This window comes from Phyllostomus discolor, chromosome 3 (genome assembly GCF_004126475.2).
Source record: "Phyllostomus discolor isolate MPI-MPIP mPhyDis1 chromosome 3, mPhyDis1.pri.v3, whole genome shotgun sequence".
NCBI lineage: Eukaryota > Metazoa > Chordata > Mammalia > Chiroptera > Phyllostomidae > Phyllostomus > Phyllostomus discolor.
Window position 1 is genome coordinate 152,438,104 of NC_040905.2, and position 26,117 is coordinate 152,464,220.

The window sequence follows — 26,117 nt, forward strand, 5'->3', positions numbered from 1 at the left end:
TGGTACCAGAAAGGGCAGTCCCACATTCACCTATGGTGAATAAAAATTGAGAGGGGACCTGCCTGGTATGGCTCAAAAATAAAGAATAAAAATAAAAATTGGGAGGGATACCTTCGGAGCAAGGGATCCCAGCTCCAGTCCAGACCACACAGTGCAGGGTTCCAGGTCCAGGAAGATAAATCCCTATAATTTCTGGCTATAAAAACCAGTGGGGGTTGGGGCAGCAGAAGAAACTGCAGGATTTTTAGGGGACTAGGTTTAAAGGGTCCACACAGGCTTAAAAACATATACAGACCCACCTCCTCTGGGATTCAGTACCAGGGCAACAGCTGGAGGGGTGTCAGTGGCACAAGACAAGTGCCAAGTAAACCTCCAGAAGGCAGGCAGCAGCACTGTCCCCTCTCCAAACCCTCCCACACACAGAGCCACAAAGTGGTGAAGCAGTTTGCCCCAGCCTGGTGATTACCTAAGGCTCTGCCCCACACAATTTACAGGTGCCTTTTCTACAGTAGGCCACGCTACTAAGACAGGGAGTCAAAGCAACTCTACCTGAATTCATGGAAACAAACACAGGGAGGCTGACAAAATGAGGAGACAAAGAAATATGGTCTAAATGAAAGAAAAAAACAAAACTGCAGAAAAAGTTTTAAACGAAACGGAGATAGCCAATCTATCAGATGCAGAGTTGAAAACAGTGGTGATCAGGATGCTCAAAGAAATCACTGAGTACAGCAACAACATAAAGGAAGAAATGAAGGTTACACTAAGTGAAATAAAGGAAAATGTACAGGGAACCAACAGTGATGGGAAGGAAACCAGGACTCAAACCAAGGGTTGAAGCAGAAGGAAGAAACATTCAACAAGAACAGAATGAAAAAACAAGAATTCAAAAAAATAAGGAGAGGCTTAGGAACTTCCAGGACATCTTTAAACTTACGAACACCCAAATCATAGGGATATCAAAAAGAGTAGAGGAAGAGCCAGAAATTGAAAACTTATTTGAAAAAATAATGAAAGAAAATTTCCCTAATTTGATGAAGGAAATTGATGTACAAGTCCAGGAAGCACAAAGAGTTCCACACAAGTAGAACCCCCAAAAGACCACACCAAGATACTGCATAACTAAAATGCCAAAAGTTAAAAATAAAGAGAGAATCTTAAAATCAGCAAGGGAAAAACAGAGTTACCTACAAAGGACTTTCCACAAGACTGTCAGCTAATTTCTCAAAAGAAACTTTGCAGGCAAGACAGGGTTGGCAAGAAGTATTCAAAGTGATAAAAAGCAAGGACTACAACCAAGATTACTCTGTCCAGAAAAGCCATTATTTAGAATGGAAGGGCAGATAAAGTGCTTCCCAGACAAGGTAAAGCTAAAGGAGTTCATCACCACCAAGCCATTATTACATGAAATATTAAAGGGACTTATTTAAGAAAAAGATCAAAACTATGAACATTAAAACAGCAACAAATTCACAGCTATCAACAACTGCATCTAAAAAACCAAACTAAGCAAACAACCAGAATAGGAACAGAATCATAGATATGAAGAGCTTGGAGGAGGAAGGGGGAGAATGAGGGGGGAAAGGAATAGAAGCATGATTGGTAGGTACAGAATAGACAAAGGGATGTTAAGAATAATATAGGAAATGAAGAAGCCAAAGAACTTACATGCACAACCCATAGGCATAAACTAAGGCAGTGGGGGAGGGGGTATGGGGGCAGGGGGAATGCTGGAAGGTGAGGTTGCAGGGTGGAAGGGGACAAAAGGGAGAAAAAAATAGGACAACTTTAATAGTATAATCAATACAATATATTTCTTTAAAAAGGAAATAAAAAGAAAACCTAGAGAATATATCTACAAATCATATACTGATAAGCATCTAGTATACATAGTATCCATAATATATAAAGAACTCATACAACAAAAAGACAATTCAATTTTTTCCAAATGTAGATTTTATTTTTTTATATTCCTTATTGGATTTTTCCATTATCCCCTTTATCTCCCCTTATACCTCCTCCCCCAGCAATCACCACACTGTTGTCTATGTCCATGAGTGCTTTTTTCTTTTTTCTCAATCCCTCCACTCCCTACCCTCCCCCAACAAAGCAATTCAATTTTGAAATGGAAAAGTGACTTGAATAGACATTTCTCCAAAGAAGATATGCAAATGACCACTAAGTACATGAAATAATGCTCAACATCATCAGTCATTAGGGAAATACAAATCAAAACCACAAAGAGATACATCTTCACACACACGCAATGATGGCTATAATTTTTAAAACAGGAAATAACAAGTATTGTGAGGATGCAGAAAAACTGGAAACCACATACATTACTGGTGGGAAATGCAAAATGGTGCCACTCAAAAAAGTTAGAGTTACCATATGATCCACCAACTCCATTCCTGAGTAAATACCAAAGAGAAATAAAAACATGTTTAAACAAAGATGTATACACAAATGTTCATACAGCATTATTCATAATAGCCAAAGGTGGAAACAAGCCAGATGTCCATCAATTGATGAATGAATAAACAAAATATGACATATCCAGACAATGGGACATTATTCAGCCATAAAACGGAATTAAGTACCAATATATGCTACATCTTAGATGAACCTTGAAAATATGTCAAGTGAAAGAACCCAGAAACAAAAGACCACCTATTGTATGACTTCATTTATGTGAAATGTCCAGAGTAAGCAAATCCATAGAAATAGAGAGTATATCAGTTACACTTTGCCAGTAACTAGGGGCAAAGGGAAGAATGAGCACTGATGGCGAATGGACATGAAGTTTCTTATTGGAGTGATGATAATGCTCCAGAATTAGACAGTGGTGATGTTGCACAACTTTGGGGCTATACTAGTAACCACTGAATTGTATGCTTTTAAAGGGTTAATGTTATGGTATATGAAGTAGATCTCAAAAAAGTAAAACAATTCTTAAGTGTAAGAACCAAAGACAATGGCAAACAAATGACAGCCAGTTAAATCAAGCCTCTCGATATCTGAATAAAAGCTCTCTCTCAGTGCTGGTTTTGAATACTTAGAACAAGGGATCCCCATTTGTTGTAAGCATAAAGCATGGTACCTACTGCAGCAGAGAAATTATTATGTTTAGCCAGACTAAAATGAGCATTATCTGAGGTAGACCCAATATCAGTAAAAATAAATCAATAAAAAAAATAAACACCACAAGATGAAGGTCCTATACTTAAAGATTAGCCCTGGCTGGTGTGGTATAGTGGATGGGGTGCTGTCCTAATAACCAAAAGGTTGCCAGTTCAATTCCCAGTCAGGACACATGCCTGGGTTGCAGGCCAGGGGCAACCAATTGATGTTTCTCTCACACATCGATGTTTCTCTCCCTCTCTTCCCCTCTCTCTAAAAATTAATAAATAGAGTCTTTTAAAAAATGAACAAAAGATTAAAGTCAACTTTCTCAGTATTTACTATGCTCATTTTAGGTTCTACAAGTTAGAGAAAGTCTAACCAGTTACAATAAAATAGCCTACAGACATTGAGAATAAAGGATTAGAACAAGAAAAAGCTAACAAAGGGCAGAGAGAGGAAAGAAACCAGTCTAACAATACTGCTATGCTTTTTTAGATTTCAAAAAGCATACACATAAGTATCTCTATCAAAATAATAGTCTTATATGATATTAAAATATGAAATAGTGATTCCATGATAAAAGAATTAAGTCTTCATTTCTCATGTATATGTTATGTCATATTAATTAATTAGTTACCTCATTTTCATTCCAAGTCAAGAAGAGGTTTTTTTCTTATCTAGACCGAAATTAAGTGGGTTGAAATAATAAACCAGAGATCACATCTGTATTTTCATACTTTACTACTTTGAATGAAATAGCCAGAAAAAAACAAGTTTAAAAATTGTTTTGTTATCACTAAAACTATCAACTTGTCAGTAAGGGAAGCAAACAAAATCTTTAAATCTTTAAACAAAGGCATTCCAAGAGTAGGCTTTGTTGTTGTTAGACATTATTAAAGTAAACCTCCTAATAAATATCCTAAACCTTCTAGTCTGATGAATTAATTCTTACATCCAGCAGAGGGTGCTACAGGAACATCAACAGACTATTCACAAAAATTTTTCCCAATAATACTGTATAAGGTAGCTAGCACAACACTCACAGCTGTCTCATTAGTATCTAATCCTAATGTAATTGACAAAGCAAAGGCAGAAAGCATAATGCAATTCAGGTCAAAATACAAAATCTACACAAATTCATATATGCAAGTCAAGTTAACTACACACAGGTTTGCCTGCAACACAAGTAGAGTTCCTTAAGTAACACAACACAGACACAAAGCTAAGCCTTTATCAGCTGGTCCGCAAGTCCTTTCCTGCTGCCATATACTGCCAAGAGATGTTTACTTCAACTTCTGGCCAAGATGGAGGCGTAGATAGACACACTGTGCCTCATCACACAACCAAAATAAGATCAGCAACAATTTAGAAACAACATAACAACCAGATCTGACAGAAAATTGATCTGAATGGAAGTTGGACAACCAGGAAAATAGACGCGTTCATCCAGACCAGTAGAAGGGGCAGAGTCGGGCAGCCAGGCGTGGGCTGCTGCGCAGAGAGCGCTGGGACCAGGCACATAAGGCATCCTCGCACAAGACCACAGCGGGTGGACCCTGAGCTCTCAAGCAGCAGCTGGCAGACCCCGGCTGAGGGGTGGCAAACAGCAGACCAAGCGAAGTGGCCATTGTGAAGCAAGGCACTGCGAGCAACTCAGGATCACAGTGCTGGGAAATAGAGCCTTGGGGCACTGATTAAGGACACCTATGAGGATTGAGGAGCAGGGAGGGACTCCCAGACTCTCAGGAGAGGTCCTTGGAGGGTCCCACAGTGTGGACAAGCCCACCTACACAGGAACTGACACCAGAGGGGCTCAGTTTGCTCAGGGGAAGCAGCAGAAGGGACTGAGGTCCCACGGAGGACGGAACAAGTGCCATTGTTCCCTCTCGGACCCCACACACACATACGTCACAACCCAGCAACTGGAGTACCCCACCCTGGTGAACACGTAAGGCTCCACCACTCATATGTAACAGGCACAACCAGACCAAAGGAAAAGTAAATAAATAAAATAAAAAAGATGGCTCAAACAGAATTAAAATTCCCCAGAGCCAGTTTTTTAAAGCGACCAAGAGATAGCCAACCTATCAAATGCACAGTTCAAAACACTGGAGATCAGAATGCTCACAGAATTGGTTGATTTGGGTCGAAAATTAGATGAATAAATGCAGGCTACGATAAGAGAAATGAAGGAAAATGCACAAGGAACCAATAGTGATGGGAAGGAAACTGGTACTCAAATCAACGGTGTGGACCAGAAGGAAGAAAAAAACAACCAACCAGAAAAGAATGAAGAAATAAGAATTCAAAAAAAAAATGAGGAGCTTAGGAACCTCTAAAACATCTTTAAATGTTCCAACATCTGAATTATAGGGGTACCAGAAGGAGAAAAACAAGAGCAACCAGTGGAAAACTTATTTGAACAAATAATAAAGGAGAACTTCCCCATTCTGGCAAAGGAAATAGACTTCAAGGAAATCCAGGAAGCTCAGAGAGTCCCAAAGAAGTTGGACCCAAGAAGCAACACACCAAGGCACATCATAATTACATTAGCCAAGGTAAAAATGAAGGAGAGAATCCTAGAAGCAGCAAGAGATAAGGGGACAGTAACCTACAAAGGAGTTCCCATCAGACTGTCAGCTGATTTCTCAAAAGAGACCTTATAGGCAAGAAGGGGCTGGAAAGAAGTATTCTAAGTCATGAAAGGAAAGGACCTACATCCAAGATTGCTCTATCCAGCAAAGCTTTCATTTAGAATGGAAGGGCAGATAAAGTGCTTTTCAGATAAGGTCAAGTGAAAAGAGTTCATCATCACCAAGTTCTTATTTTATGAAATGTTAAAGGGACTTATCTTAGAAAAAGAAGATAAAAAACATGTACAGTAAAATGACAGTAAATTCACAATTATTAACAACCACACCTAAAACAAAAGCAAAAAGAAACTTAGCAAACAACCAGAACAGGAACAGAACCATAGAAATGGCGGTCACATGGAGTGTTAGCAACAGGGGAGTGGGAGGAGGAGGAGAGGGGGAAAAGGTTCAGAGAATAAGTAGCATAGATAGTAGGCAGAAAATAGGCAGGGGGAGAGCAAGAATAGTATGGGAAATGTAGAAGCTAAAGAACTTATTGACACATGGACATGAACTAAAGGGGGGGGGAATGTGGGTGGGAGAGGGTGTGCAGCATGGAGGGAAATGAAGGGGGGAAATGGGACAACTGTAATAGCATAATTAATAAAACATATTTTAAAACAAGAAAGAAAGAAACTGCATTACAGATTGGATGTGCTAAATATTTTTCCACTTCACATTAAATACCTCAGCATTGAAATTGAAATAAAAAGCATCAATCTTAAAAAAAAAGAGAGAGATGTTTCTTTCAGTAAATAGTATGTGTTCATCATACCTAATTTTTTAAAATTTCATGACGTCTTACTAAATCACAGTAAACTCAATCAGATAATCTATTCCACTTAAGCATGCTTTATCTGAAGAAGGAACTGCAGAGACTGACGTCTCCTATCCAACACTTTGATATGCATTATTTTATCATAACACAGGGCATGTGCTGCAGGCTGCCATTCAACAGCAGAATTAACCAAACACATCGAGACACATGTTCTCCACACCACATTTGCTCCCAAGGCTTCCATGGGCCTGTTCCAAAAGTTTCACAGAAGTTATGAAAACATATGCATACAATGCATTTGCTGAAAGACTGGGCAAATGAAGAATGTAGCTCCTACTGCATTCTTTTCTCCTCAAATAAAATATATTCAGTTTAGAGGATACATGTGAACTGAAAGGAATTAGTCAGGCAGTAAAACTTGGATATACAAAATTTAGCCCACAAAAATGGACACCAAGAAAAATAGGGGACACTGCTTCCTGCTCTTTGCCAGCTCCGCAAGCTCCCCAGGATCCTTGCAACCAACCCACCGGCATGTCTCAGGCTGCTTGACAAAGCTACTGAGGAAGTTAAAGCACCTCAAGACCAAGCCAGCAGACAGTGAGGTGCCTGGCCATCAACAGCCACTACAAACAAGTGACCATGGGGGACAGACACACAGAACGGCCTGGGATGTTGGACCTCCAAGGCGAGGCCAAGCACAATGCCTGAAATAAGCTGAAAGGGACTTCCAAGGAAGATGCCAAGAAAGCCTACATCAACAAAGTAGAAGAAATGAAGAAAAAATATGGAACACGGGCTGGATTTGGCTGCCAGCCACACATTTCATCTAAACTGATAAGCTGTTTTCCTAACACCGTGGGTGAAGTGCAATAATGAAATTAATGCTCTTTTTCAACACTGTTCAGGATATGGCTCTAACAGATCAGGGGCTGACATGGTTAAGGACCTTGCTGAGTACTTTAGATGAATTAAAAGTGCATTAAAAAAAGAAAAAAAGGAGGAAATATCACACAAACTATTTAAGAGATTTCTCAGTAGTATGTGATGTACCACTGTTTCCAAACAGTTGCACAAAGTTTACCCCAAATGTCAACAGCTGTCTAAACAGAAAGTGGCTATTCAACTATTTTTGCAGATTTTTATCACCTGGTATTTCCACTAATGGACACTTTTGGAAGTAACCAATAGAGTAATAATCCATCTTCAAAAAGATAATTCTAAGGGACTGAATCATCACAGATTGATTAAGTCTATAATGGTTATTTTAGTGGTAAGTGTATTTTGTAACATTTTAGTCACCATATCTAATTTCATATATGTGCATTAACACCTAATTATAATATTTATTCCTTACCTGTATATGGGAAACAGAGTAGTTACTGTACTTGAGCTCTTAAACTGAAGATCTCAAAGTATTTTTATTACCAAAAAAGACATCCTAAAGGGTCAAAGTCTCTAAGTATTTGACAAGCATTTGAAAAAAACAGAAGCATCATGATATCATGCCCCTCACCCTGAGTCATATGTTGAGAGGGGGAAGGTCATTGCTTAGAAAATCTATGAGTCCTTTGCCAGTTATCATCCTTGGTTAGATCCTTGGTCTAATCAAAGAACTTTGCCAGTTATCATCCTTTGATTAGATCCTTGGTCTAATCAAAGAACTTGAAAAGGAATATTTTTATTCAATTAGTCTGACCTTTAATATGGACTCTTTTTTTAAAGTAAGCACTTAATATTGCTAAGTGCCACATGTATACAACAGTATACTGACATTAATGCCATTGGTGATGTCAATCCTGCAATTGAATACCGATACTCCACAGCTTTCAAAGAAGTGTCATATGTATTTTGTCATTTCACATGCCAATATGGTATGTTTTACAAAACAGGTCAATAAAATATAGCACATAACTGTAAGGCACTCTTATTTGAAGATTTGGGGTTTTTTTAAGTAGCTCTCTTACTTTGCATGTAGCCAGCACAATATATGAAAAAAACCAATTTTAGTCAGACGTAAAATTAATGCTTCTTTTGTGACTTGGAACTGCTGTGTAAAAGTGAATAGCTGACCTCCAGATCAGGGATATCCAAACCACTGGATTCTACCCTCACAGAAATTCAAACATTAAATTTATTTTCAATCTCATTAATCAAATGCTACTTAATAAAAAAATGTTTACAAAATTAAGAATAAACAAGTTTGCAACTTTTCATGATAAACTCATTTATATTTACTATACAGATCAACATAAAAGGAAAATGGGGCATTTAAATAGGACCTACAATATGCCAGATACTATAGTAGGCCCTTAGCTCTTAACTATAAACCCAAAAGGGGTGCTCACATACCTATAAGCATTTCTATTTTGAATAAGGAAAAAAAGACCTACCAGTGTCATGGATGAAAACTGATTTGCCTCTGCAGGATACCCCTTATACTTCTCTGCTGTGAATTACAATTAATTTGTAACTTTTATTAATGGCCAAATCATACTTGTTTTCTAGAATCCTCTGAGTTATTTTTCATACACAGGCTCACTCAAAGCAGTCTGCACTCTAAAATTATACAGCACTTTCAAGAAATAGCCAAATGTGCAAATATTCGGAGCTCTTCGTGCCCATCATTTTAACCATGGTCAACTGTGCAGCTTGAGGAGAGAAATCTCGAAGTCAGTCACTGAGGAGGGCAATCAGCAGAGCCTCAGATGCTTCAGAAGGGACATGTGAAGGCAGCAGGATGACCAGGGCAATAAATTGGAAAGCACAGCAATTTTTTAATTCACAAAGAATGAATAATGAAGTATACCACTCAAGACTATAAAATAGTTTAATGGAAGAAAGGTTCCTACTACTTTTAGGTATAATAAAAGAAACCAAATATGAGAATAGGAAATTTCAGGAGCAGAATTTATAGACCACAAATTCTGACTAGCATGGTAGTACAGTAAATTAATTTGGCATCTTTAAATATCATCTTTACCTTTTCTGGCAACAAAAGCATCAGCATTTAACAAAATTTTTAATGAATTTATAATCTGGTAATCCATTATAAACACAAATACAAAAATATGTAATATTTATAAGCACAATTATATAACCCAAGTGATTTCATCATTTACCTACTTTATAGCTAGAAATCAACACAAATAGGTGTTTAAAAATAAATTCCTGTAAACACACGACAGCTTTAAAAGGATGAATCCGATGAGGTTTGCCTCCACAGACAATATGAAGGTAAGATTCATTTTCCTTCTCCTTTTCCACTTGGGTGTAGTATACGTGTAGTGGAAAGAGCTACATTCTACCCTGCATGTTACCACAATACAGAATATGACTGACAGAAGCAATTCAGCATTTATTTGCAAAGCTGTTCGCTCTGCTGGAATCTTCACAAGATTCTTCAGTTCTCTCAGAATTAGGTTTGCATCTTCTCTTTTCTTATTGAGTTAAGTTTATTTCCCATGATAAAAAGAAGCCTCCCCTAGTTATAAGGAGGTTTATAAAAGCCACAGATATTTCTTTTCCAGTTCACTTTTCCCTTGGTTCTGTGGTATCCAGCACCACATTTATAAAATTGGACTGGGAGTTTGTTTGCTTTTTTAATCTAAGAAACCATTGATCCACGTTAGGATTATTAAGCCACACAATGGTATACAGTTTATCAGATTTAAAAATATATATATATATAAACTCCTTTGGCCCAGGCACATAAAGAAATCACTTTTTCATGAAATGCAACTACTAAAAATCTTTACTAAAGTTTAAAACATTTATTAGGCTAGAAGTCTGCTATATTTGTTGCTTAAGTCTGATATTACTAACATTAAATAATGTATTCTAGTAAATTAAAATGTTAACAATTTTTCTCTTTATTACTATTCCATATTATATTAATCCTTTTTTGTAAATACCACTAACAATTACTTAAGTAGTTAGAATTACCAGTAGTTAATATCTCCAAATTGAATGTAAAAACTAGCATAAAATACTCTCTAGAAATTTAGTGTCTTTTACTATGTCATCACCTGGGCAAAAAGCCAATACAAAATATATTCACTAAAATAAAAAGCAGCCCTGGCTGGTGTGACTCAGTGGACTGAGTACTGGCCTGCGAACCAAAGGGTAGCTAGTTCGATTCCCAGTCAGTGCACATGGGTTGCCAGGTTTCCAGCCAGGTCCCCAGTAGGGGGCATGTGAAAGGCAACCACACATTGAAGTTTCTCTCCCTCTCTTTCTCCCTTCCTTCCCCTCTCCCTAAAACTAAATAAATAAAATCTCAAATAAATATAATATAAAGCTTTAAAGGTGTCTAAAAATGAAGAATCATAGATAAGTCAAAGGACTATACTTGTCCACTTATAAAAATCTTGTGAAATGAATGTAAAGAGATTATGTGGGTGATCCTTAAAGCTTCTAAGTCTTCAAAAGCAGAGATGTGGTATTATCAAAAGTATTTAAAGAACAGAGTAGCTAAGAAAAAGCACAAAATAAAAATACTCTAAAAATATTTTATTTGCAACATCAATCCATAAAAATTTAAATTGGAGCAAGTAAATATTTTAAAAGAAAAAAACCCAATACTGAGTTATCCAAAACAAATCCTAAAGCTTAGGCGTTAGACATTTCCTCAAATGAATCAAAACCAGTTAAAAGTTTTAGCAATACCAACAACAAAATCACTGTCACCTAGTACTTTTTCATACCTATAAGACAATTAAAATGTTTTTAGTAATGATCACAGGGTTTTATAGCATCATAATGTGATTTCTAAATGATTTTCTTAAAGCTCTAAGTATATTTAAAACTTTATTCCTCTTTTTGAGTATTAAACACCTTTCTTTACAACTTCGGGACAATAAGGTGCTTGTGCACATTCAGAGCTGGGCAACGACAAGAACGTCCAGCACACCCTGGGCTCCGTCTCTCCTGTGGCAGTCCCATTTCTTCCCGCAGGAAAACTCTCCCCACCGCCCCCAGTGGTTTCTATTCTAACAACCTAGCAGCAGCGTGTCCTTTCTATCCCTTCTTACAGATCATTATGCTACATTCACAAAACACATCTGATATGCTGACATATGTTCCCTTTGTACCAAATTTTGGAGACCATCTGTAGGTTCTCTGTAATTCAATACTATGAAGAGCTTATATCCTTATTCACATTACTGTGTTCTTTTCCCCCAAAGATGGGAAAAAACATTTCATCTGTTTAAATATTTCTACTGTTACACATGAGGCTCCTTGTTCAGAGCTACACATATGCTATAGGACCTTGAGTCACTACTTAATCTGTTTCTTCACCTGTAAAATTAGAGAATAGTATCAACATCACAGCGTTGTTGGAAATAAAAGATGACACTAAAGCAACTGCTACACTGCCCTTTCGCCACCAGCACTGTGCAACTGTTCTAACTTCTGTGACATGCAGTCACATGATTGCTACAAATTATAAGAAATAGTTGACTTCATTAGAGGAATTTGTGTACTGTAAATAGTAGAGTGACAGTTGGTATAAGTCAGTTAAAACATCAGCACCACAGCATTCCAGCTTCAATGGCTTGTACTAGTTTCCAACCTGCACTTTGAACTTAGGCTGCTGCACCTGCAGTTGTTAAAGACAAACTCCCCAGGCCTAAGGTCACTCTGGGAGTGGCTCTCTACCCAAACCTGCTACAAAGTAGCCACAGCCCAACTCCACCAAACTAGGAGGCCAGAGATGCCCTCTATTCCTTTTTTAAATAGGCCATCCACAAACTACATATTTAAAATGATGATATAGCCCTGGCTGGCATGGCTGAGTGGATTGAGTGCCAGCATGAGAACCAAAGGGTCTCCAGTTCAATTGCCAGTCAGGGCACATGCCTGGGTTGCGGGCCAGGTCCCCAGTAGGTGGTGTGCAAGAGGCCACCACACATACTGGTGTTTCTCTCCCTCTCTTTTTTCCTCCCTTCCTCTTTCTCTAAAAATGAATAAATAAAACCTTTTAAAAATAAAATAAAATGATGATATAAAATATTATATATTCCTGAATTTAATGGCCTGAGAAATGTTCAGCATTCTTGACAAATAAGCTTAAAATAGTATTTAGAATATAATCTCATTTTTTATTTGTTCTCTAACCTTACATAAAATTAGACTATGTGTGGTAAGAGTGTGAATAATTTTATCTCTGCCAAGTTCACTTTATTATGGGAAGTTCCTATATACCCTACACCCACTCACCCACTCACCCTATACCCACTCTATTTAATGGGTTTTAAATAACCCATTAAAAAATAGACAGTGGATCTAAAGAGATATTTCTTCAACAATATGCAAATAACCAAAAAGCACCTGAAATGATATTCAACATCATTAGTCATTAGAGAGATGCAAATTAAAACCACAACAAGATAGCACTGTATATCCACTAGAGTGCCCGTAATAAAAAGACTGATAGTAACAATTGCTGGAGAGGATCCAGAGAAACTGGAACCTTCATACATTGCTGGTGGAACTGTAAAATGGTGCCACCGCTGTACAAAACAATCTGACAGTTCCTCAAAAAATTTAACACAGAGTTACCCTATGACCCAGTAATTCCACTGGTAGTGGTATATACAATATATACCCAAGAGAACTGAAAACATGTCCACACAAAAACTTGTATACAAATGTTCGTACAAGTATTATTCCTAATAGCCAAAAGGCAGAAACAACACAAATGTCCATCAGTCCATGAAAGGGTAAACATAATGTGGTATGCAACATAATGGAATATTATTCAATAATTAAAAAGGAATGAAGTACTGAAAGAACATGGATGAATCCCAAAAACATGCCAAGTGAAAAAAAGGCCATCACAAATGACCACATATTGTATGATTTCACTAATATAAAATATCCAGAATAGGCAAGTCTATAAAAGCAGAAAGTAAATTAATGACCTATGAAGGCAGAAAGTAGATTAATGGTTACTCAGGGCTAAGAGAGATGATGAAATAGGAGAGTCACAGGTAATGGGTATGGAGTTTCTTATTGAGGTGATGAAAACATTCTAAAATTGATTGTAGTGATGGTTGCACTACTCAGTGACCATACTGAAAACCACTGAACTGTACACTATAAGTAAATTTGCAGCATATGAACTATAACTCTAAGTTGTTTTCTTAAAATATCATCAATATTGTTGGGAAATGCCCTGCCTGGTTTCAGAAGCAGTAATCCCCCATGGCTAAGGCTGAGTAAAGGACCTTGGGACCATAAGCCACTTAGGAGATAAAGCTTATCTTCCTTGTAGGGGCACCACCTCTGGCCCTTTTCTCTTCACCCTGCTTGGCCCCAGGCAGATGGCTGGTTAGCCAATGACCAGTAAGATTCCTCAAAAGAGGGACGACTTAAGACAGGCATGATCACAAAGGGGCCCTCAGGAAAGGACTTGGAGGCTATAGAAAAAGGGAGTGATGGACCCTTGCCCCTCAGCTTTGATATAGCCTGAGTCCTCATTCTGTGTGCAAGAAGTCTCCTATCTCTTGGTTGCCTTATTTCCCTGCCTGACTTAAGCCTGAAACAATGCCTTAAGCCTGAAACAATGCTGGAGGTGGGTGCAGCCCTGTGCTGGAAAGGGCGGGTTCCCTAGGGCAATCAGGCCTAAGAAAGAATGCATAAAATCCTATGAAACCTACTTTGCTAATACCCTCAATGTAAATGACAAGGGTCCAAGCAGGAAGTGAGTTTGCTCCCCAAAGTTTTATGGCCCTTTAACTATCTGACTCTGGCAGAGAATAAGCCCTCAGAGTTCTTTGAATGTTATCTATTGTTTAATCATTTCTGCCTGACAATGATTGATGAGCTTTACCTATACACCCTGTATTCCTATGCAAACTGAACCTAATAAAAGCCTGTCAAGGCAAGAGTCAAGGTGCTCTCCTCTTGAGAGGGTGGTGGAGGCCCTCCAAGGCTTTTTCTCCTCTTGAGATAGAAGCTGTGCTGTCCCTTTTCCTCAACTGGACTCAGTAGCCTGTGTGAATTTGCCTCATCTCATCCATAACGCTGCAGATGCCACGAGCCAAGATCCCTGTCACAATATGACAAGTTTAACTTCCACCTGCACCCTAAGTAGCCAAACAATACCTCTCCCTGACCACTACACAAACAGGAGGTTTACTACCTGGAGAATGTGACTCCTGAACCAAAGGCTCCACAGATACAGGAATACACACAGAGGGGGCAGGAAGATGTGTACACAAGACTGAAACCAGGTCAAAGTCTGCATACTAAACAGTATGATACCCAGATCCTTCCTCCATTTCCTGCTTCTAAGTATAATCATCAAGAAAGGAAACAGCAGATCACCCTTTGCAGAAACTAAAGAAACAGAAAAAAGACCTATGAAAATTATAACATTTCAAAATTTCCCAACGAACCCTGGCTGGTGTGGCTCAGTGGACTGAGTGCTGGCCTGCAAACCAAAGGGTTGCCAGTTCAATTCTCAGTCAGGGCACCTGCCTTTGTTGTGGGCCAGGTCCCCAGTAGGGGGCACTTGAGAGGTAACCATACGTTAATGTTTCTCTCCCTCTCTTTCTCCCTCCCTTCCCCTCTCTCTAAAAATAAATAAAATCTTTTAAATAATTTTTAAAAATTCCCCAATGAAATATTTGGCACACATCTCCTTATCATCCCTACAGCAAGGCTTCCTAAGACCAATACTCATACATTCAACTGCCTACTCAACATCTCCATTTGGATGTCTAACAAGCACATCAAAGTTAACATATCTGAGGCCAAAGTCATGATCTCTACCTAATCTACTCCACTTGCATTCTTTGCCTGTTGAGTAAATGAATGCTAGAAAAAGGCAATGCTATTCATGGTTTGCTCTGAAATACAGAAACAGAAATAAATTTACCCTTTACTGTAAATACTATTCTCATTCATTTATTTGTCTTTAGTGGGGGATTTGACTTACATATGATATTACTTTTCATAGTCAAGGCCGTAAATCTATTTCTTTATGACTTTGTTACACTTTTTATAATTAATAGTAAGTGATATAGCACTGAGAGCAGAAAAATTAATCTACATTTTCTTCTTAGTTTATCATTTTTCCTATTTCACTCTTTTTAACACAATTGGAATTTACTTTAAACTATAATGTAAGATAGGAATCTAATTTTATTTTATAACCAATAGTTAACCAATTGTTTCAACACAATTCACTGAATAATCTTTCCTATCCTATTTGAAATACCTTAATATATTAAATTTTAATAAATATTTTACAAGTCTACTATTGTCTTTCAATTCTGTTCCATTAGTTTGGTCTTACACCTATTGAATAGGAGAAGATATTTGCCAATGCTACATCTGATAAGGGGTTAATATCCAAAATTTATAAAGAATTCATACAACTCAACACCAAAAAAAATTCAATTTTAAAATGGTCAATGGATCTAAATAGACAACTTCTCCAAAAAGGACACACAGGTGTCCAATAGAAACATGAAAAGATGCTCAATGACACTAATCATCAGAGAAATGCAAATTAAAACCACAATGAGGTATCACCTCACACCTGTCAGAACGGCTATCATCAACAAGTGATGTAAAGTAAACAGAATCCTCGTGCACTGTGGGTAGGAATACAGATTGGAGCAGCCATTATGGAAAACAGTGTGGAGCTTCCTCAAAAAATTTAAAATGACCCAGCATTCCACTTCTGGGTATATATCCAAAAATGCCCAAAACAACTAATTTGAAAGAATACATGCACCCTATGTTCACCGCAGCATTATTTACAACAGCCAAGATACAGAAGCAACCCAAGTGTCCATCAGTAGATGAGTGGATAAAAAAAGTGGTGGTACATATATATATACAATGGAATATTTCTTGGTCATAAAAATAAACTGAAATTTTACCTTTTGCAACAATATGAATAGACTTAAAGGGTATTATGCTTAGTGAAATAAGTCAGACCAAAAAAAAAGGTGAATATCATATGACTTCAGTTCTCTGGAACCTAAAAAAACAAATTAAACAAACAAAATTCAAACAGACTTATAGATACAGAGAACAGACTGATGGCTATCAGAGGAGTGGGGGATTGGGACATGGGTTAAAAAGACGAAGGGATTAAGAAGTAAAAATTAGAAGTTGCAAAACAGCCACAGGGATGTAAAGTATAGGATAAGAAATATAGTCAGTAATATTGGATAAGTATGTATGGTGCCAGGTGGGGACCTGAAATATCAGGGGTATCATTGTAAAGTGTATGACTGTCTAACCATATCATACTAGGTGCTGTACACACCTGAAACTAGTAACAAAATTATACTGAGTGTAAACTGTAATTCAAAAATAAAAATGTTTAATATATCTTATTGATTATGCTATTACAGTTGTCTCATTTCCCCCCTTCATTCCCCTTCACCCTGCACACCCCCTCCCACCTGCATTCCCCCGCTTTAGTTCATGTCCATGAGTTGTACAAATAAGTTCTTTGGCTTCTACATTTACTATACTATTCTTACCCTCCCCCTCTCTAATTTCTACCTACCATCTATGCTACTCATTCTCTGTATCTTTCCCCCCTCCCCATTTCACTCCCCTGTTGATAACCCTCCATGTGATCTCCATTTATGTGGTTCTGTTCCTGTTCTAGTTGTTTGCTCAGTTTGTTTTTATTTTTGTTTTAGGTGTGGTTGTTAATAATTGTGAGTTTACTGTCATTTTACTATACATGTTTTTTTATCTTCTTTTTCTTAGATAAGTTCCTTTAACATTTCGTATAATAAGAGCTTGGTGATGATGAACTCCTTTCACTTGACCTTATCTGAAAAGCACTTTATCTGCCCTTCCATGCTAAATGAAAGCTTTGCTGGATACAGCAATCTTGGATGTAGGTCCCTGCCTTTCATGACTTGGAATAATTCTTTCCAGCCTCTTCTTGCCTGTAAGGTCTCTTTTGAGAAATCAGCTGACAGTCTGATAGGAACTCCTTTGTAGGTTACTGTCTCCTTATCTCTTGCTGTTTCTGGGATTCTCTCCTTAATTTTAATCTTGGGTAATGTAATTATGATGTGCCTTGGTGTGTTCCTCCTTGGATCCAACTTCTTTGGGACTCTCTGAGCTTCCTGGACTTCCTGGAAGTCTATTTCCTTTGCCAGAATGGGGAAGTTCTCCTTTATTATTTGTTCAAATAAGTTTTCCACTTGTTGTTCTTCCTCTTCCCCTTCTGGTACCCCTATAATTTGGATGTTGCAATGTTTAAAGACATCCTAGAGGTTCCTAAGCCTCTCCTCATTTTTTGAATTCTTGTTTCTTGATTCTTTTCTGTGTGGTTGTTTCTTTCTTCCTTCTGGTCCACTCCATTGATTTGAGTACCAGTTTTCTTCCCATCACTATTGGTTCCCTGTGCATTTTCCTTCATTTCACTTAGCATAGCCTTCATTTTTTCATCTAATTTGTGACCAAATTCAACCAATTCTGTGAGCATTCTGATCACCAGTGCTTTGAATTGTGCATCTGATAGGTTAGCTATCTCTTAGTCGCTTAGTTGTATTTGCTATGGAACTTTAATCTGTTCTTCTGTTTGGGCCATTTTTTTTTGTCTCGTCACACCTGTTATGTATGAGGAGCAGAGCCTTAGGTGTTCACCAGGGCGGGGCAGCCCAGTCCGCTGGGTTGTGGAAATGTATGTGGGGGTGGGGCCCAAGAGGGAACAACGGTGCTTGCTCCGCTCTCTCAGATTTCAGTCCCTTCTGCCGCTTCCCCCAAGCAAACTGGGCCTTTCTAGTGCTGATTCCCATGTGGGTGGGCTTGTGCACTTTCTAGAACCCTGTGGGTCTCTCCAATGAACTCTCCTGTGAGGCTGGGAGTTTCTCTCCACAGGTGTTTTCAATCAGTGCCCCCAGGCTCTATTTCCCAGTGCTGGGGCCCTGGGACTGCCTGCCTGCCTGCCTGCCAGCGGCCTTGCACACAGTGCCTCGCTTTACAATCGCCGCCTGGCTGGCTCTGCCCTTTGCCACCCCAGGCCCAGGGTCTGCCTGCTGTGGTCTTTCGCACCTGGGATGCCTTACGCCACCCAGTGCCTGGACCCCTCTCCATCCAGCAGCCCGACTCTGCCCCTCCTACTGGTCTGGATGAATGTGTTGATTTTTAACTCCTTGGTTGTCCGACTTCCACACATTTCAATTTTCTGTCAGTTCTGGTTGTTATCTTGTTTCTAAATTATTGTTGTCCTTATTTTGGTTGTGCGAAGAGGCACAGTGTGTCTACCTACGCCTCCATCTTGGCTGGAAATCCTCCAAAAATAAATTTTTTTAAGAAGTAGTAATAAGGAAAAAAAGAAAGTTTTGTTTTAGAGTTATTATACATGTTGGCCACTCCACAAATTTTCCCCTTTTTACAGTACCAGTACACTTGTTTTCTATATAAGAAAATTTCTTATTTGGGCTCTACTTTTAGTAGAATTGAGAGGGATTTATTTGGGACAAATTACTTCTTTTAATCAAATGTTCTCTCCCTGAGATTTAAATCCTAAATAAAGTTACAAAAAGAACACAAATTATTGCTATGAACCAGTTCACCCCAATTTCACCCATCATTTCTGCTCTAGGGACCTCTGGAGATGGTCTGCAACTCATATGCTTTCTGAGCCTGGTTCCTCAGTGTTCCTTCTGATTCTGTGAGTAAGATCCACAGGTTCTTCCACTGAATTCCCTTTTTAAGTTAACTAAATTTGGTTTCTGTTGCGTACAACCAAAAACGACAACTGATGCATTACAAAGCTTTACAGTTTATATTCACTTCTGGTAATATAAGTTCCCACTCAAAACTCTTATCAAAGTGTTTTAATATTCCCATCTGGCTGTTTAGACTTCCACATGAATTTTAGAATCTGTCTTCCCAAAATAATTCCATTCAAGTTTTTTTTTAAGATATTATTTATTTATTTGTAGACAGAGAGGAAGGGAGGGAGAAAGAGGAAAGAAACATTACTGTGTGGTTGCCTCTAACACACTCCCCACTGGGGGACCTGACCCACAACCCAGGCATGTGGCCTCGACAGGGAATTGAACCAGTGACCCTTTGTTTCACAGGCCCATGCTCAATCCACTGAGCCACATCAGCCAGGGCTCCATTTAAGTTTTTATAGGAACTGCTTTAACCCATAATATAATTCAGGGAGGATTCTTGTCTTTACAATGTTAAGCATTCACAAAATGTCTTGCCATTTTCTTTTAAAACTCTCAATTAAATTTCATAATTTTTAAAAAGATTTTATTTACGTATTTTTAGAGAGGGAAGGGAGGGAGAAAGAGAGAGAGAGAGAAACATCAATGTGTGGTTGCTGGGGGCCGTGGCCTGCAACCCAGGCATATGCCCTGACTGCGAATCAAACCCGCGATGCTTTGGTTCGCAGCCTGCACTCAATCCACTGAGCTATGCCAGCCAGGGCTGAATTTCATAATTTTTAATGCATTTGTTGTTAATTGAATTCCTATTTTTGTCACTGTGGTGAAGAAAATGTTTTTAATATTTTATTCTCTGATTTTTGCTAAGAATATAAACATAATTATATATTATTTTCTTTCTGGCCTCCTAGTTGAATGTTCTCACAGTGTTAATAACCTTAAAGTTGACTTTCTTGACTATTCAGGATTGTAAACATATCTACAATAATAAGGATCATACCTTATTTTTTCTAAAAATTATAACTCTTTTAAAGATTTTATTTACCTATTTATTTTTAGAGAGGGGAAAGGAGGGAGAAAAAGAGGGAGAAAACCATCAATGTGTGGTTGCCTTTTGCACATCCCCCACCTGGGACCTGGCCCACAACCCAGGCATGTGCCCCAACTGGAAATTGAACCTGTGACCCCTTGGTTCACAGGCCAGCACTGAATCCACTGAGCCATACCAGCCAGGAACAAAAATTAAACACCTAGTGCTGTTCTTATGTTTATATTTTCCTTTGGCTAAAATTCCCAATAATAATGTTAAATGGCAGCATTGAGTTTAATGAGAGTACCTCCATGATTTTATCAGTAAATACTCTTTACGAAAGTTTATTTACCTAATAACAATTATAAATTACGTTTAGGACAAACTTCTCTGCCTATTAAAATATTTAATTTCCCACAAAGCAAAAGGAAATGTAAAAAAGAACTAGAGAAAGGCTCTGTTCTCAACTCCCACCCCAACCCTCCGGGAACAGTGGGTGAGAGGTCATGGTGGCGAGGGGGACCTGTCCCTGTCCTCTCATGCCCAGGGATCTCTGGTGCCCAGCCACGTACATCCTGCAGAGTGAAGACTTAATTTCAAGGTCGTGGCAAAACATCTGAAGTTTACTGCCAGGACTGTGATGGTGCAGGAAGAAACTGTGAAAAGTGCATACAGGACCATAAACAGAATCCTCACCACTGAGGACATCAAGCAAAGCGGGCACTACAGGAAGCTGATGACAGACAGAAAGCTACAAAACCTGCCAGAGGATCTACAACATGGAAATGACTCGCAAGATCAACTTTTTGGTGGGAAAGAATCAGGCTGACCCATGGCTGGGGTGCTGAGGCCTGTGGATAAAAGGCCCAGTAGGAAAACCCCCATCCCCTTGTGACTCCAACTCTTTTCTTTCTGCAGCCCTATTTTCTCTTACCATTTTTACAATAAACTCAATCATGTATACATAAGAAAGCCTGCATAAGTAGAAACAATCTCACTAGTCAGCAATGGACCCTCTCCTCTATTAGGTGAAAGAGAAGCTGAGTCAAAAGTAGCCTAGGGGTAGAGTGGTGACTGCCAAGGTCTGGATGGGAGAAGAGACCAGGAATTACTGTCCACAGGGCACAGAGCTGGAACTGGGAAGATGAAAAGTGCTGGAGACGGGCAGGGTAGAGGGAGGGGGGTGCACAGTTACATAACAGCAAGAATATACTTAATGCCACTGAACTACACACTCACATAGTTAAAATGTCAGATTTCAGCTTATATATATTTTATTACAACAAATTTTTAAAGTAAAAAGAATTTAAGAAGAAATAGGATTAACAAATTCAATTTCTCTCAAGATTAACTAAAGTGATTATCAGTAATAATAACTCCAAAAAATCATATTTTTATTTTTCAACTACAAACTAATGCTCCTTTCTCATCTAGTCTTACCTGAAAAGTATTCCACAAAATCATGCAGCTAGTAATAATGATTCATACTACAAAATTAGAGTTTATTATTAAAATCTTTTCCTATGCTGCTTCCTTAGTCTTATAATATAAACAGTTACCTTAAAACTTTCCAAATATTCTATGAAAATTAACGTTAAAAATGAACAGATTTTTCAAATTAGGAACAAAATGTAATTTATTAAGATGCAAAAGTTTTCAAAAGACACAAATATTCAATATAAATAAAAGCTTTAAAAAAGTGGTTTCATATTTTATTGTACAGTAAAACTTCCTCTAACTTGAATTAATGACTGGATAACATATATACAGCATAAAAGAATGAGAAAATATACCTCAAATTCTTTTCGAAGACGTTCCTCTCGTTGAGTGCTTAATTCAAGTTCACTTGTTTGTCTCCGTAAAAGGTCAGAGCAGTCCATGTGTTCAGTTTCTAATTGTTCTACTTTCTTGTGCATACTTTGTACAGCATTATCTTGTTCCTGAAAAATATTTCATTTTTGCATCAATAAAATTTATAAGCCGACAATGACTTACATTTATTCTATAGTAGACAATGAGTAACTAAATCTGTGCTTCAATCAAAATAACAGGTTAATTCACATAGCCAAGAGAGGTCTAGATATTGTCCAGTAATATTTCACAATATACATGTATTCAAATTTTTTCTTTTTTAAAAAAATGTATTCTAGAGAGTGGGGAAGGGAAGGAGGAAGATACGGACGGAAACATCAGTGTGAGACAGAAGCATCAATCAGTTGCCTCTTGCATATACCTCAACTAGAGACCAAACCCACAACCCAGACATGTGCCCTGACCAGGAATGGAACCTATGACCTTCTGGTCTGCAGGACAACACTCAACCAACTGAGCCACACTGGCCAGGACAAAATATACATGTATTTTAAAAGCACTACTGAAGGTTTACAATTTTAAAATTCTGATTAATACATATTACAAATGAAATGTGTATAGTTTATTAAAATATTACGGTAGTTCAAATGAGCCCTGAGGATATTTATGTAATGCTGTAGTTCAACCGCTGTATACAATATTTTCCATCATTAAAATTTTAAAGTATTTAATAATACAAGTGGATATTGCTCCTTTGCGTAATAAGGAATGATTGGTCTGAATGCCTAATAATGACCCATGAGAGATTTTTATGTGAGCTGATGGCACTCCATTCTTACAGCTCTTAAAGTTGCATCCACTAGATGGCTGTGTTTCACTTGCTCTCCAGTTTTTAACTTTCCAAACCCTTGTGGTACCAATGAAAGAAAATAACAGGCACTTTCTGCTTAAATCTCTCAATCTCTATTTCCAACTAAACTCAGAAATCAGGGTTGAATGTTACAGAAGTTAAAACATGAAGTTCACACACAAATATCAAAGGTATTTTCCACAGTAACTAATTTAGATATTCTTCATTCTAATTTAAGATCTTTGACAAAGCCCTTTCTCCCACCTTTGCCTCATCAGCATCATCTTATTTTGGGACATTAACATGTATAGATGTGTATATTTATACATACTTCCACATACTCCCTAGCCACTCAAAAGGTATTGCTGGAATCTGAGTAAGAATGCTGCAAACACCAAATATAATTCTGTGTAAAAAGATTTTAGTTTAGAAAGTACCCAGCAGTATAATCCACAAAGGATGAGAAACAAAATTTAATTCCTCTCTCCACATTTATAGAATAGTTATTTTTCTACAGCTGGCAACACATGAACTCAAGAATTATTTCCTTCAGGTAAGAAATTTCTTAATATAAAGAAGCTCACCTACTTGCACATTTACAACATATAAACAATAGATGAGAAAGCTGTGTACCAGAGCAATAGTGTGCCAACACTGCCTGCAACCAGCAGATAGCACTCTCGGTTACTACAATAGCACTCTAGAGTTAGAAAAGATGGTTAGAAAAGATGTGGTCAGCCTTACGCAATCGAACTCCATCCTAAGACAAGACCGTAAGACACTGTTGTGATTCTATAGGATAGGTTCCTTCCGTCAACAGTCAATAGTACCAGCATTAATTCAAATTCACTGTTATATGACTTTTTGATTTATAAATACATAATCTCCAACTTTTAATAATCCACTTAGAGTACTGTGTATACTTTAAAATGAATAAACAGCAATTTACACTGTTAATCACGAAAAAAAAACCAACAACGTTAAAGTCTAAATCCAAAAGATGCTTATATCCTAGTTGATGGCACTTAATTCAAACAATATTTATTAAACAACAAAAGAAATTATTCAGGAAGTATGAGATCTACTTATTATAAAATGTGACTGATTCCTATTCTGTTGATGGATTTCTATTGATAGCACAGAAGAACAGCACACAGTCACTCCAAATACCACTACACGAGATGAAGGGCATGCCGCCCTTCCCTGCAAGTCTGAATTTTGTCCTATCAAAAAGAAAATCAATGGTCCATCAGTTAGGAGTTATTAGGTTTATTTTGATGAGATTTTAACTTTGATACTTGACCTATATTAAATACTACTTACCAAATAGCATTTTTTACTCTTCTATTCCATGTTTTCTGCTTTCTCTTGGTTTATGCTAATATTTTTAATGTACATGTTAATCTACCTATTAGTTTTTATCTACATCTCTTTGTATTATTATTTTTATAATTTTATTTTTATTGTTGACACTATTACAGAGGTCCCCTCTTCTCCTCTTCGTCCCCTCCACCCAGTCCCAGCCCCTGCTCCCTCTGGCCATCACCACACTGTTGTCTGTGTCTATAGGTTATGCATATATGTTCTTTGATAAATAGCTTTTAAATAAAGGTCTTTCGAGATGTAGATGAAATTTTGACCTAGCAATCAGTTTTAATGCAGAGGTCAAGTAGTCACTACTATTATGTGATTACTACTATATATTCTTGAACATGGATATCAATGCACATACACATATACACAATTTTTATAGAAAACCACTCTCTCAGATAGTGGGGATTTTTAGAAATTCTATTCATATATACAGGAAACATATTACATAATCAAGTTAGCTAGTTATATTAAGCCAAATTACATTGACTTTCTAATGTTAAACTCTAACATTTACTATAAAAAGCTTTTCATAGCCCTGGCTGGCGTAGCTCAGTGGATTGAGCACGGACTGCAAACCAGGCATCGCAGGTTTGATTCCCAGTCAGGGCACATGTCTAGTTGCAGGCCATGGCCCCCAGCAACCACACATTGATGTTTCTCTCTCTCTTTCTCTCTCTCTTTGTCTCCCCCTTCCCTCTCTAAAAATAAGTAAATAAAATCTTTTTTAAAAAAGCTGTTTATATTTTGTTACATTCAGTTGGATATTTTGTATAATATTTTTGTAGCCATACTCATGAATGAGATTAGCTATAACTATCTTCTTGTATTCTTGTCAGTTTAGTACCAAGATTTATCAGTTTAGTATGTTATCAAGATTTTTCCATTCTCTGGTGGAGTTTATGTAAGACTAAAATTATTTGCTCCTTGGATGTTTCTTTTTATACACTGGTAAAGCAATATGAGGGCTTGAAATTTTGTCAATAACTTAATCAAGTTTTCTACTTTCTATCTGTTCTTAAGTCATGGGGCAGAAAGGAATATGAACATTATTGGAAGCTTCTATAAGCAGCAGTTAGTTATATCCACAGATCATGCCTGCCAGCTCCCTCCCTGACAAATGCCCCTCTCCGTCCTGGAAAAACAGAGTTTACTAACTACAGAGGTTGGTATATGACTTAAGAGGTTCTTAAGTCATAAAAATCAGACACTATTGGGGGTCAGGGTGAGATACCTTGCTGGGTAGCTCAGCCAGTTAGAGCATTATCCCCATACTCCAAGACTGCAGTTCGATCCCCAGTCAGGGCACACACAAGAAGCAACAAAATCAATGCACGAATAAGTGTTACAATAAATTGACATCTCTCTCCCTCCCTCTCCCTCTCTCCCCCATCCCCCTCCCATCAATAAATAAAATTTTAAAAAATTAAAAGATTAGGTAAAATCCAAACAGTGGGTGGTAAGACCTCACAGCTTTCTCTCTTCAGCTCCCAGAACACAAATTCCTACACTTAAGATTCCATAAGGAAGAGACTAGAATATTTCTTTGCTGGGAAACTACCAGTCCAGGAAAAAAAGAGCTATAGATGCTGGCAGTTTCTAAATTCCTTAACTTTTTATTGGGTGACATTGCTAAAAAAAACTTATATAGGTTTCAAGTGTGCAGCTCTATAATGGATCATCTAAAACTCCCCAGTGAAACAAAAGTGTTCCACATGCACAGAGCTTCCTCTCAGTTTTTAGTGCCTCATTCTCAAACAGAAACACAGTCAAGGACAATCAGACATTTCAGGAAAGATTCACATGTGAATTAGTTAGTAGAGACAACTACTAACTAATGGAG

The 26,117-nt window shown here is 37.8% G+C and overlaps 1 protein-coding gene and 1 pseudogene across 4 annotated transcripts in view; one reads left to right on the forward strand and one right to left on the reverse strand.

Annotated features, from left to right (window-relative positions):
- The window catches only part of CCDC171 (coiled-coil domain containing 171), a 312,135-nt gene that overhangs the window by 243,771 nt on the left and 42,247 nt on the right, over positions 1-26,117 (reverse strand). For all 4 annotated transcript variants that reach the window (XM_028512445.2, XM_036021569.1, XM_028512435.2 and 1 more), the window contains one exon: positions 22,035-22,181. In XM_028512445.2, coding sequence (XP_028368246.1) covers positions 22,035-22,181 — 147 coding nt within the window. The remainder of the gene's footprint in view (positions 1-22,034; positions 22,182-26,117) is intronic.
- LOC114504608 lies at positions 9,742-22,022 on the forward strand (annotated as a pseudogene).